This window comes from Mustela lutreola, chromosome 4 (assembly GCF_030435805.1).
Source record: "Mustela lutreola isolate mMusLut2 chromosome 4, mMusLut2.pri, whole genome shotgun sequence".
Lineage (NCBI taxonomy): Eukaryota > Metazoa > Chordata > Mammalia > Carnivora > Mustelidae > Mustela > Mustela lutreola.
The window spans coordinates 49,084,613-49,097,084 of record NC_081293.1 but is presented as its reverse complement, the minus strand read 5'-3'; the positions used below and the strand labels follow the sequence as shown (position 1 = coordinate 49,097,084).

At 43.2% G+C, this 12,472-nt stretch overlaps 2 protein-coding genes across 3 annotated transcripts in view; one reads left to right on the top strand and one right to left on the bottom strand.

Annotated features, from left to right (window-relative positions):
• The window catches only part of POLR3A (RNA polymerase III subunit A), a 48,517-nt gene extending 44,259 nt beyond the window's left edge, over positions 1-4,258 (bottom strand). The window contains exons 1-5 of the mRNA XM_059169789.1: positions 4,077-4,258; positions 2,305-2,440; positions 1,940-2,077; positions 1,071-1,242; positions 670-824 (exon numbers count right to left, since the gene is read on the bottom strand). Coding sequence (XP_059025772.1) covers positions 670-824; positions 1,071-1,242; positions 1,940-2,077; positions 2,305-2,440; positions 4,077-4,120 — 645 coding nt within the window. The 5' untranslated portion in view covers positions 4,121-4,258. The remainder of the gene's footprint in view (positions 1-669; positions 825-1,070; positions 1,243-1,939; positions 2,078-2,304; positions 2,441-4,076) is intronic.
• Positions 4,259-7,622: 3,364 nt separating this feature from the next.
• Positions 7,623-11,876, top strand: RPS24 (ribosomal protein S24). 2 transcript variants are annotated; one of them, XM_059169788.1, is made up of 4 exons: positions 7,623-7,780; positions 7,873-8,082; positions 8,735-8,845; positions 11,788-11,876. In XM_059169788.1, exons 1-4 carry the CDS (start codon positions 7,748-7,750, stop codon positions 11,794-11,796), a joined length of 363 nt encoding a protein of 120 aa, XP_059025771.1. In that variant the 5' UTR covers positions 7,623-7,747; the 3' UTR covers positions 11,797-11,876. The 2 variants fall into 2 exon arrangements, with proteins under 2 accessions (XP_059025771.1, XP_059025770.1); XM_059169787.1 differs by lacking the exon at positions 11,788-11,876 and adding an exon at positions 8,971-9,443.
• The last annotated feature ends 596 nt before the right edge of the window (positions 11,877-12,472 follow it).

Genomic DNA, 12,472 nt, shown 5'->3' with positions numbered 1-12,472 from the left:
AGTCCGAAGTGACATCTTCCTCCCCATTCCTCCTGAGTTTCCTGTCTCCACCACTCGTGTGATGGTCAACACTCTACCCTAGGGATACCAGTTATCTTTTCACAGACTAATTGCCTGCGACGCATCTAAACTGTGGGACCAGTGATAGTAGAACCACTATCTTGCAGTTCCTGATACTCCCCCTAAGTCTGACAGAACTTGGTACTCAGTAACAACTCAACTCGTTTGTTAGTCTTGTATACTACCAATTCTAGACTGTACTGTGGGAATTAAATACTACTCGAAATCAGAGCAAGACTGAACAGGGTCTCTCATAAAATTCTACTAGTTAACTCAGTGCCAAGTTAAGTAATGGGAGTTACCTACAATTTCTTAGATCTCAATACCCACATGAAAAACAGCATCTCTCAATTTATGATCTATATAGCCACAATCTCTTAGGATAAAACACATTATCTGTACCATGAAAAATGTGTTAGTTACAAGGCCAGTCTATCTTAAACATAGTGTACCATAAGCACTTTACACAAAGCATTCCTAGAGATCTAACTTAATCAGACTTCTCATTTTGAAAGATGAGAGAAGATCAGAGAGAAGGAGGGGGTGAGAACAGGTACATGTGATGCACGGGGAGGTAGGCAGAGGACAGGCATGTGTGCTCAGACTTACCTGTGCCCTTCCCAGCAGGGGTTCTACTTCTTTGTTATGCTCAATGGCTGTTTCAAAAGACTGAAGGAAATTCGATACAATAGGATCCACCACTTTTTTGTTGGTTTTGTACTTCTCATGAATTATCTTCAGCAATCCGCATTTCTTTACGGTACCTGTTAAGAGTGATTTTATTTACCAAGTTTGTACTAATGAGATAGTTGGTCAGGCTGCCCCAAGGTTGTAGTCTGGGTAATGAGATCACTGAAAATGCATTTGCTAACAGGGCATCGGTTGCTAGGCTCCAAAGCATCATTTGCAAGAAAAAAACCTGACTTCCCAACACTGCATTAAACTAATAAGCTAAATGGGCCAGAGTGAATGGAAAGGGCTTTCATAAGCCTTTTACGTGTACTGCTCACCATTAAACGCTCCGCAGTAATGGCAGATGTTCTTCTTTCGGCACTTATCTGAGATTTTCTTCTTCAGTCCACGTTTCTGGAGGTAGGTCAGGCCGGGCCTCTTCAGATAATCCAGAAACTGCTTCTTTTCCTCCTGGGACAGCATGATGTGGCAGCAAGTTTTACAGATCATCTTTTAAAAATTAAAACAGAGAAAAGGATGAGAGATGAAAAAGTCTTCTTTTAAAAAAGTCACCCCGGGGTGCCTGGGTGGCTCAGTGGGTTAAGCCTCTGCCTTCAGCTCAGGTCATGATCTCAGGGTCCTGGGATCAAGTCCTGCATCGGGGCTCTCTGCTTAGCAAGGAGTCTGCTTCCTCCTCTCTCTGTTTGCCTCTCTGCCTATTTGTGATCTCTGTCTGTCAAATAAATAAATAAAATCTTAAAAAAAAAAAAAAAAAAAAAAAAAAAAAAAAAAAAAAAAAAAAGAAAAAGAAAAAGAAAACAGCACCTTAAAAAAAAAAAAAAAAAGTTACCCCTACCTCATGCCCAGGACACGGAAACGGAGCAACATGCCCAGAGAGCTGGGTGATGTTCAGCATCACAGCTTGCTGGCAGGATTTTTGCTAACTGATTTGTTAATTTTGTGTTGTTCTGTACTGCTGGATTTATGATTATTTTTCACAGTGTTCTATCTACCATCTACTCAAGAAAAAATAAAGAATAAAGAATCCTTATGCAATTTAATTTACTGCAAGATGCAATATTATGAGTGTAATGTAAACATTCTCCCTATATGTATCCCTAACCACTCACAATCCTAAACTCACTCCAATATCCCTGAGCAGTAATTCCCAAGTTTACGCCTTGAAAACAAACATGTCTGCACCTACCTGTAAGATGCCGATAACTGCTCTGAAGTAGCCCACGTGAAAGCACGGCAACTCCAAGTCAATGTACCCGTAGTGGCCCAGACAGTCAGCCAAGTTCTTCCCGCAGGTTTCACAAGGACGATCTTTCTCACTGGTACCCTTTGGATAAGAGCATATCCAATTATTAACGGAGACTACTGGACCGGAAAGTGGGACCAGGTGATTCTGGAAGGCGCAGTGTATTCACACCCCACTGACCAAAGATTCCCTGAGATGGTGCAGAACGAATAAGGGAGGAAGGAAGCTCTTGCTTCTTCTGAACCTGGCAAATCATCAGCTTCATCAGCATGTCAAAACACATGGCTTGGGAGGGGATGAGGCCTTACCATCCTATGGTCAAGCACACCGTACAGCAGGGGAGCATGGTTGTTGTCCTGGCTGTACAGGTTCTTACTCACAACCTGGATGTGGGCCTGCTGGCGCATCTCCTCAGGGGACTTCATTCCAAAACAGATGTGGCTTCTGGAATTTAAAAAAAAAAAACAGGGGTGGTGGTGTCTGGGTGGCTCAGTGGTTTAAGCCTCTGCCTTCAGCTCAGGTCATGGTCTCAGGGTCCTGGGACTGAGCCCTGCATCGGGCTCTCTGCTCAGCGGGGCACCTTCCCCCCCACCCCCCCCACCGCCTGCCTCTCTGCCTACTTGTGATCTCTGTCTGTCAAATAAATAAATAAAATCTTAAAAACAAACAAACAAACAAACCAAAAAACCAAAACAAAACCAAGCCAGCATAATACAGTGCAGAAAATTAATGGCACAAGATGAAATCAGTGTGGTGTATGGGGTCCAGTCATGCTGTGCTTGGGAAGGCTGGTAGATATTTTACATGTTAGTACAATGGAAAGCCACAGGAACGTTTTAAACTGGAGTCAGAAAATCTAATTTGCATCGTAACAGGGTCTCTTGGGCTCCTTTGTGAGAACAGATTACATCTGAATATGGGTGGGGTTTGGGGGGTGGGAATGAAGGGCCAGGGTGAATACGGAGAGACCACTAGCAAGGATTCCTCCAAGTAAGACACTTGTTTCCCATGAACGGCAACCCACCAAACAGCTGCCCAAGCAAGAGATTCTGTGTGTCAATTTTACACCCTAAACTCCTCTGAAATCCAGCTCTCCAGTGACTCTACCAATCTCATGCAGAAGGACATCATCATCCCCTGCCTGGACCCCTGCAGTGGCATCCAAGATCTCCCTCTCATTCTGTCCCCCAAGAATTGAGGGACGTTTCAGGAGAACTCTATTACCGACACTCCCCTGCTTAAATAGCTTCAGAGGTTCGTTATGGCCTGCAAGAGGATTCTGGAACACAGCTTCAGATCTCCTGCTTCCTTCTCATCACCCCTTTCTCCCTCCAGCATGCTCCTTATAGGCTGCTGGGTCTGCATTCTTCTGTTTGAATCCCTTTCTTATTAGGTGTTTGTCCTTGCACTTGCCAACACTGACTTGCCTACCTTCTCCAACTAAAAGAGGCAGTAAGGTCTTATTCGCGTCCTAGCTCTAATACTTATGGCGGGGCCTAGCACACAACACCTTCCTCAGTTAAGCGTCTGTTGCAAGAATGACTGGTTTATTTTTTCCGTGTCAGCTCTAAGAGGAGGCCACGGTCTGATAAATAAGTTCTGAGGGATAAAAGGTCCAGAAGAGCTGCCCCATATCTGAGACTGCTACACATAGCCCAGTGGGATAGCTTTCTAACTGGAAACTCTATCCTTTCGGTCAGCAAATATCGCCTCCGTGTTACATGCTCTGCAGCAAAACCACAATTAGACACAGTCCCCGCCCGAGACTGCGCCCCATGCTGCAGTGGCAAAAAGATCTGCTGGGAAAGGTCATCGTTTGACCTCGGGAGGACGCGTCACACAGCAAGCCCCGGGACCACCCCCAGCCTGCAGTCCCCCAGGTGTTGGATTACCCTCTGCCTGACCAATAGTATTTGGCCTATCCTGATACTTCTGAGTTTTGCCCACACCTTCCGCGGACCTCCCGGCCCTCCCCTTCCAACCGAATCTCATCTCCGACTCCTCGAGACCCGGGACCCCTGACATCGCACCCCCTTGCCCCTCATTTCTCCACCCTTTGACCATTCTTGCTTCTCCTTACATTTTCTTGGCCACATCCGTCTCTCGGAACTGTTCCTTCACCATGGTGACGGCTGCCGAGGTACCCTCCCCAATACGCGGGGAGCTAGAGAAACGTACGTCCCCGCACCTCCTGAGGCTGCTAGTCGCCTCGCTGCTAACACCTCCGTGGCATCCTGTCGGCCACCGTAGAGCGCCCCACGTGGTCACTTCCTCTTCCGCTACTCGTTGGCGCGTCTGTCAGTCAGGAGAGGGCTTCGGACAGACCGCTTTCCGCCTTCTCCCTACACTGCCATCTTGCGGCACCTCGTTGAAACTGCAGCGGAGCCGGTTCTGGTAATTTCAAAAGCCTTTTTGAGGTTCGTTTCTCCAGGTCATGTGACCCCTGCAGAGACACTGCAAAGCCTTGCCTCAGAACGTTTAGGCCATCAGAGACAAAAACTGCATAAAGTGGAAAATCGCCATTATCCACATCAATACCACCGTAATTAAGATCGATCCTCTAATTTGGGATCTTCCCAGGGAACAGAAGTACCAAACTGGAAGACCACCAAAGGAAATAAATGGGTCAGGAAACAAGATCATGTGTGCAGTTTACATTTTTCTTTGAAAAAGAAATGAGGGGCACCTGGGTGGCTTAGTGGGTTAAGCCTCTGCCTTCAGCTCAGGTCATGATATCAGGGTCCTGGGATCGAGCTTCCCCTCTCTCTCTGCCTGCCTCTCTGCCTATTTGTGATCTCTCCCTATCTGTCAAATAAATAAATAATAAAAAATAAAAAAGAAATGAATTAAACTTATATGATTGATTACAAAACTCGAAGCTATAAATCTGTGAAAAGTAAGTCATGGTGAGCAAGATGAAGGGAGAATAGGAGTTGGAGATCATTAACGTAGTCAAGAAATAAACAACTTGCGTGCAGTCTGTGACAACCTGTGGGAGGTGATCCTAGTGCGACATCTCAGCACATGAGACTACCAAGGAAACCACACCACTGTAGGATTTAGTGCTACAGAGCCTGAAACTTCTTTACTATTTGTAAGAAACTCTAGACAGAACTGAATCAAGTGGTTCAACACCTTTGAGTTTTAAGAAGGGATGCTATTCAGACTCCATGGATCCTCATTGGGAAAACACAAATGTAAAACAAAAGCAAAGCAAATTAGACTTTACTTATTTCAGCAGTTAATCACTTAAAATCTCTTTAGAAGAATATAGACAGTACTAACAAGATTTGACGAGTGGCTTTTATCATAGAGGTCAGAAGCAAAGGTTCTGGAATCACAGTCGCTCCTCCGGTACCACCACCTAAAGCTGGTCTTATTTTGTCTTGGTTTCCCCACCTTATAAGAGAGGTAATAAGTATCCTACTTCTTAGAGTTATGGGGAAGGTCAAATGGCAAAATGAATGTGAAAGTATTTAGAATGTAACAGGCACAGAGCAGTCACTCAATGAACATTAACTATTGTTATTCTGAAAAACGTAGAAAAGCTATCCTCAAAGCCTGCACCTTTGTCGCCTCTTCCACACTAATCTTTGGAGGTCTTAATGTATGTATTTGAACATGCACCTATGTTCCTTATTTTTGCATGGCCATGTCACTTTAAATAACAAACTTATGGATCAAATATTCATAAGTCTTTTTTTTTTTTTTTTTGGTAAGGACTAAGGTTTTCAGAAAAAACACAAATTAAAGAAAGATTCTTTTATTTTTAATTCAGAAAACTACCACAGGATCTCAAAAAAAGCAATATTTAGCAAGAAACTAAAACGGTCGGTTTTGTGCAGTTGAAATAACAAAAGGTTTTGAATTGGTTCTGCGGTTTCCCTCGCTATAAAATGAGGCTGGTCAACAGGATCTCCTAAGATGTCTTCTAGCTTTACGAAGGTTTAACTCGCATTGAGATAATTTAAACTATAATTCGGTTTACCGTAATTTTAAGTACGGGAAATTCAGGACAGCGAATTGAATTGAGACTGAACGTCTGCCTTCGTAAATCTAGTCTATGTAAGGTCTGTGGGGGCGGGCCTTGGGCACTTTCAATCAGGCATTGGTGCGGCCGCCCTCGCCGGGCTGGCCACGCCCCCACGCCTCCGCGGGGGCCTTCCTTGCGCCTTGATATGATTGGCCGGCGGAGAGTGGGTCTCTTTTCCTCTCCGGCTGCTTGAAGCTCGGCCGCCATCATGGTGAGTCTCCCCAGACCCGTGCAGTCATCCTGCACGTATCTGAGCCATCCTTCGTCCCCGGGTCCTGCCATTTGTGCTACAGCCACCCGAAGCCCTGTCGCTCTTTTTTTGGCTGTGTCTGACGGAGGCTGGTTGCCGAGAGTCCCGGAGCCGTCGGCAGGGACCTGACCCGGACACGCCGGGCTTCAGAATCCAGGGCCTGGGGATTGCGAGGGCGCTTGCTGCGTTTGTCGGCGTCGTGGAGTCTAGTGGATCGGGCGGGGTGGTCTGAGACTCCTCTCACCTGCGTTCTCGGTTTGGGATAGGCGGCTTGCAAGTGATGGCAGCCCCAGAGATGAAGCGGGCGCCGCTGGCGCCCGGCCGATTGTGTCGCGAAGCTGTCCGCATGTCTAAGCTAGAACATTGTTAACTGGACGGAACCTCTTGTACTTTGCGGAAACCGAGACCTTGGAAAGGGAGGCCCGCAGAAAGCTTGTCTTGAGTACATGACCCCTGAGCTCTGTCAGTAAAGGCTCAGCACCCGTTCGTAATTCCACCGAACGTGCAAGTTCCCTCTTCCCTCCAATGTCCTCAAGAGGTGGGGGCTGTTAGAGTGAACTTACTTCGGTGCGGCTTTTCGCACTGAAGTAGAAATTCAGCAACCAGTCGTTGCCATGAAAGCCTCTCCTTTCTTTTGGATGAAATTCCTTTTCAGTGTAAGCATGCTGAATGCCCACGTTCCTAGGTGCTTATTTGTGTAAAAGCTGTTGGGCCATTTAGAAGGGAGTAGGTTTTCTTGTGGGGGTGTAAGTTGGCCATGCACGGTGGGTAGTTGACATGCAGATAGTGGCAACGTTTATGTCAAATTTGTGAGGGTGTTATGAATGTAATGGAGGCTGTAAGGTTTGTACAAGTTCATGCAGTTTTTACTCCACAGAAAGGGTCCTTACATGAGGGTGAGGGTGGTCTCCCTCCGCCCCAAGGAGACGGTGCAAAATCTGGCGACATTTTTGATCCAAACTGGAGAGTTGGGGGTGCTACTGGCTTCTAATGCAAGGGTGCTACTGGACGTTCTAAAATGCACAGGACAAGCCCCCACAGAGAAGTAGTGGGGCCAGAGTAGTAATGTTGAGATTGAGAAACCCTGCTCCATAGTGATTCCCATAGCAAAAGGAAGATTCCATAAAGCTGTGGAGTATGTTCTCTTGATACTGAGCATATGTGTGTTAGGTGTGTCTTAGGAGTTAGGCAGTGGGGGGGTTGTGGTTTTTTTTTCTTTCAGTGAAAGCGTTCCCACCACTAGCTCATGTAGCTGTTGAAGGTTTAAAATGTGGCACCTGCAGCCTTGGAATTGCATCTTAATCGTGACTTTATGTTTGTAAATCATCCACATGTGGCTCTTAGGTACCCATTGGCAGTTCTGTACTTTGGAAACTAAGCAGGGTCAAGAAAAGTTTGAGTGGATTGCTAATTCATGGTTTATGTATGTTTTTAGAACGACACAGTAACTATCCGGACCAGGAAGTTCATGACCAACCGACTACTTCAGCGCAAACAAATGGTAAGGGCGGGTATATCAAAGTTTCATTGTTTTTCTCTTTAAGAGATTCATTTTGTAATAATAAGCACTAAAACCTGTTATTTTTTTTTTAGGTTATTGATGTCCTTCATCCTGGAAAGGCAACAGTACCTAAGACAGAAATTCGGGAAAAACTAGCCAAAATGTACAAGACCACACCAGATGTCATATTTGTATTTGGATTCAGAACCCATTTTGGTGGTGGCAAGACAACTGGCTTTGGCATGATTTATGATTCCTTGGATTATGCAAAGAAAAATGAACCCAAACATAGACTTGCAAGAGTAGGTGTTCTCATTTGTTCAGTAGTTGCTGAAGACTGAGTTTTTCTTTTTTTCTTTTTTTTTTTTATTTGACAGACAGCGAGAGAGGGAACACAAGGAGGGGGAATGGGTTTGGAAAGGTTGGCACCAAATTGAGATCCTTAATTCCAAGTCTTGAGTTTGGACTCCACCCTCATAGGTAGCCAGGAATCGTGAAAAGGCTTTTGATCATTTTCCTAGTGAATTACAGCAATGAGTGGAGCAAGTTCCCTTAGATTCTAGATTATAAACTATCGATTATTATTTTAAAGCAGTACTTGTGTTTTTCTCTCTATCCACTGCCATCAGGTAAGTCTTCCAGTAGAACAGCTGAGGGGAAATGATGGTGTGGTAGACAGATGCTGTACTCATTAGTTGGGTTCCCTCGGAGGCCTTGCTGAGGAGGTGACCTTTAAGCTGAAATCTGTGTGAAGATTTGAAAGCAGTCTGCGTGTCTCAATTGGATTACCTTTCCTGTTTTAGTACAAACAAGCATTGTTAAATGTACTTGAAACACTTTTGATTTGGGAAGGTGCATTTCTTGAGCTGCTTGACTTGCTTATGGTCCCTACCAGATCAGTTAATGCTGAGTTGATGTTCACAGGTCACTTAGAGGTACTCCTTTTTCCTTTAGCATGGTCTGTATGAGAAGAAAAAGACCTCAAGAAAACAGCGAAAAGAACGCAAGAACAGAATGAAGAAAGTCAGGGGGACTGCGAAAGCCAATGTTGGTGCTGGCAAAAAGGTATTGTTCATCAAGAAGAATACAGAAATGTCAGTTGCAGGTCTTTAGTTTCTAGAAAGGAGGGATTTGTTTCCTTAATAACCTTTTTTAATGTTTTTTCTTTTCCCACTTCTTCTGGATTACAGAAGGTAACGTGTTTTGAGACGCTACATGATGTGTAGTATCTTAACACCTCACTAGAGTAGCTTTGCCCACCCTTTGTCAGCTCACAGATCAGCACAACACAGGGGCCACATCGGTTCAGTGATCCTAGTAGGCACCTTGCAAGCAAGCCCTGTCAGGAAAAAGTTTTCATTTTTCTGCTAATTGGTTTGGACTGTTAAAAGGGGAAGATTAAACTTATTTGCTTAAAACAGATAACTGGTTTAAGAAGCAGTTGAATCAATGTGGCCCATGTTTTCCTGGCATGCTGGAGAGGCAGCTGAAATCTCAGTTGATTTCCTCTCCAGTTAGCCAAGACTTAAGTGATTTTAATGATAAGCAGCTTTTTACCAGCTTTGCCAGCTAACTGTAAATAATAGTTGAATTAAGGTGTTGGGTTGTTAAATTAACAAATAATCAAGTGTTCTGTGAACTTTTTTTTTTTTTTTTTGCCTTTTCCCTCTACTTTCTTGGATTTCTTATTCATCAGAAATGAAGTGTCTAGCAGGTACTGAGATTGTGAGCACGGTGTGGGGATGCATCACCTTCACTGAGTTTGCTTTGATGCTTTGCATGTGTTGGCTTTTGGACAACAAGAGTTTTATGTAGTATGATCTCTTATAATTTAACTGCTTTGTTTTAAAATGGTGTATAATGAGGAAGGAAGAGAAACTTTTAATCACGTTTATTTTGGAAACTCAAAAATGCATGCTAATGATGCGAAGTGACCTGGTGGAGGAAGGTGGGTACTCTACTGAGTAGGCATCTTTTAACTTGTAGTTGGGAAATGCTGTGTCCCGGAGTTATATACCCAGGAAACAGCTTTAGTTAACACAGGGCCTGAGAAAGGGCCTTTCATTTTGTCATCAACAGTCTTTCCCTTGGGGACCCTGAGGACTGGTCAATTTCTTTGGCAGCTCTGGTAATAAAATGGCCTAGGAGATCTGGCGAAGCTTCTGTCTAGAAAGCGTTCACTCGGATCTGCCTTTTACGGTTATACTGCTTTTTATTGATCTCTAATTTTTCATCTGATGTCCATTTTTCTTTTAATTGAAAAAATTCCAAGGTAATTGGATATATGATATATGATAAGATATACTGATATAGGATATACTTTCTCTGTAAATTTTTGGTCAGAGTGGTCCACTACCCCGTGACATTTTTGCATATTTGAGCAGCCTAAATCATCTAAAGTGGGTTTAAGAGGGATTGGGAGTAGTAGGGTTTTGAAACACTGGTAGTCCTGCCCCTGTTTACTTCCTGTAACAATGACTCCCTGCTCTGCCAGGCAGTAAATCTGGTATGCCTGCCCAGGCCTCTCTAATCCCATTGTCTTTCCAGCCATGGAGTTCTAGTAATGGATGACCTGCCAGAGGAACTATCTTCTGCTTAGAACTGCTCCCTGTTTGTGAGGCTTACACTTATCAACGGAGTTTGCTGAGGTTGCAAAAAGTTAGTGGACTGATCTAGAACCCAAGGACATTTAACCCATTCTCGTCTTCATTCAGCCTTTGGGCCCCGTATGTTTGTGCTCATTAGTGTTCGCCAGTGACGTGTGGAGGGGCTCCCTGTAGGGACCTGAGCCATCACTATTCCCTCTTGACATGGCACTGGTGCATTTCATTAGCAGAGCTCTGGAAAATTGGCTGGGAATTGAATGCATGAATGAGCACATGTGTTCTTTGGCTCCAACTAGCCAGGTTTACTAATACTACTTTTAACTGTTAATTGTTTGGATGTTGGAATTGGTTTTTGCTCTTACCTTTTGGGAACAATAGAATTGTTTCAAATTAAGGACTTGTTCTTGTTTGAAGAGTGCTTGAAGCATTTTCATTTCAGCCCAGTTCTGCCTTTTTAAAAACTAATTTGCACTACTTTTGGTGGCTGTGAACAGTAGCTTTTAAAGTATTCGGCTGAGACAGGTTTTAAAAGACATAGCTTGATCATTTAGAACTCTCTTTGAGGTTAGTCTCTAGTGTGAGATGATTCCTGGCTCTTTTGGTGGTGCTTTTGTGCCCAACATGATGTTGCTGAGCAGAACAGGAGGGTGGAGGGTCAGGTATGTGTGCTTCATGTATCCGTAGGCAGTGGCAGCCTGGATTGGCACTGCTGTTGGTATGATGATCTCTTGGTTGTGAAACCATTATGCCACTTTGTTTACATAAGAAACATAGTAATCACATGAGGTATTCTCCAAATTGAGAGGAATAAAGAGTGTGTCTAAGCAGTGCTCTGTATACAGTTAAAAAGAAAACAGTTATTTTTAAGGTGACTGATTGCATGCATGTAAATGCAGATTATTTTGGAGTTTGAAAAGGGACTATTAATGAAATGTTTGTTTTCCTTCTTCCCTCCTTTCTCCCTTCCCTGCCACTGATTCAGTGAGCTGGAGATTGGACAACAGGTATAATTCAAGCTTTTCATGTGTATCATTAGGCTTTACTGATAACAATAATTTGAAAGTCTAGAGCATGTGAAATAGTTTGTTTTTTTGTGTTTGTTTTTGCATGTGAAATAGTTTTAGAAGTTGATTCGCAAATACTTTCAAGAATCATAGCTTTTTAAATACTGGTTTTGTTTTTAAAACTTAATATTTAATTGTTTGTTTCATTTCTAATGTGAATGTTTCCAAGCTTTATTTCTTGATGTTCTCATTGTGTTATCGCAAACTTAACCTTTTAGGTCACTAATACCTGTTTTGCATGAGTGTCATTAATTTTGGAGTTAGCTGAAGATTTTGAACTTCAAAGAGTTTTAAAGGTGGTTAACTAACTAAGTTTTTCCTTTTCTTTGTTTCACAGAAGGAGTAAAGATGCTGCAGTGGCTTTATCTTTGGTGATTGTGCAGATTTTTCATGAGAGGATTAATAAACTAAGAATGTTAATGTGTCTGTTTGTTTGAAATGTATTTGAAATTTACTGGGAGTGTCAAGAAAATTACTCTACTGTTAGACTAGATTTAGATTGCTGCCCAAGTTTACATGTTCCAGTACGCTTTTAGTGAAAACTTGGTATGTTTGTTGTTTCTTTTAGTAGCACAAATAATGTATGTATAGGGTATCAGCAACATGAGAGCATATAGGGCCAACCTCGTGTGCTCATTGTTAATACTTGCCATCAGTCTAGTGGATCATATAGGGCCAACCTCGTGTGCTCATTGTTAATACTTGCCATCAGTCTAGTGGATCATTATCTGAAAGACACACTTGAAATCTGAATTAATTCCTTTTGGTCTCTAGAACCTGACATCGTTCTTATTACTGAAAAATTATTTGCCGACCTCAACAAAAAATTACTAGTCCACATTTTCATTATTTATCATGAAGTAAATAGGATCTGCCAAAATTATCTGTGCATTGTAGGTTTGTGCTTGTGGGATAAGTGAATGGTGTATTATGAGTGGGGAATTTGAAGAAGAAGTTAATATAATGAATATTTGGATGTAGTGTGTAATTGCTTGGTAAATCTGTATGTGCTTTTGGTGAAA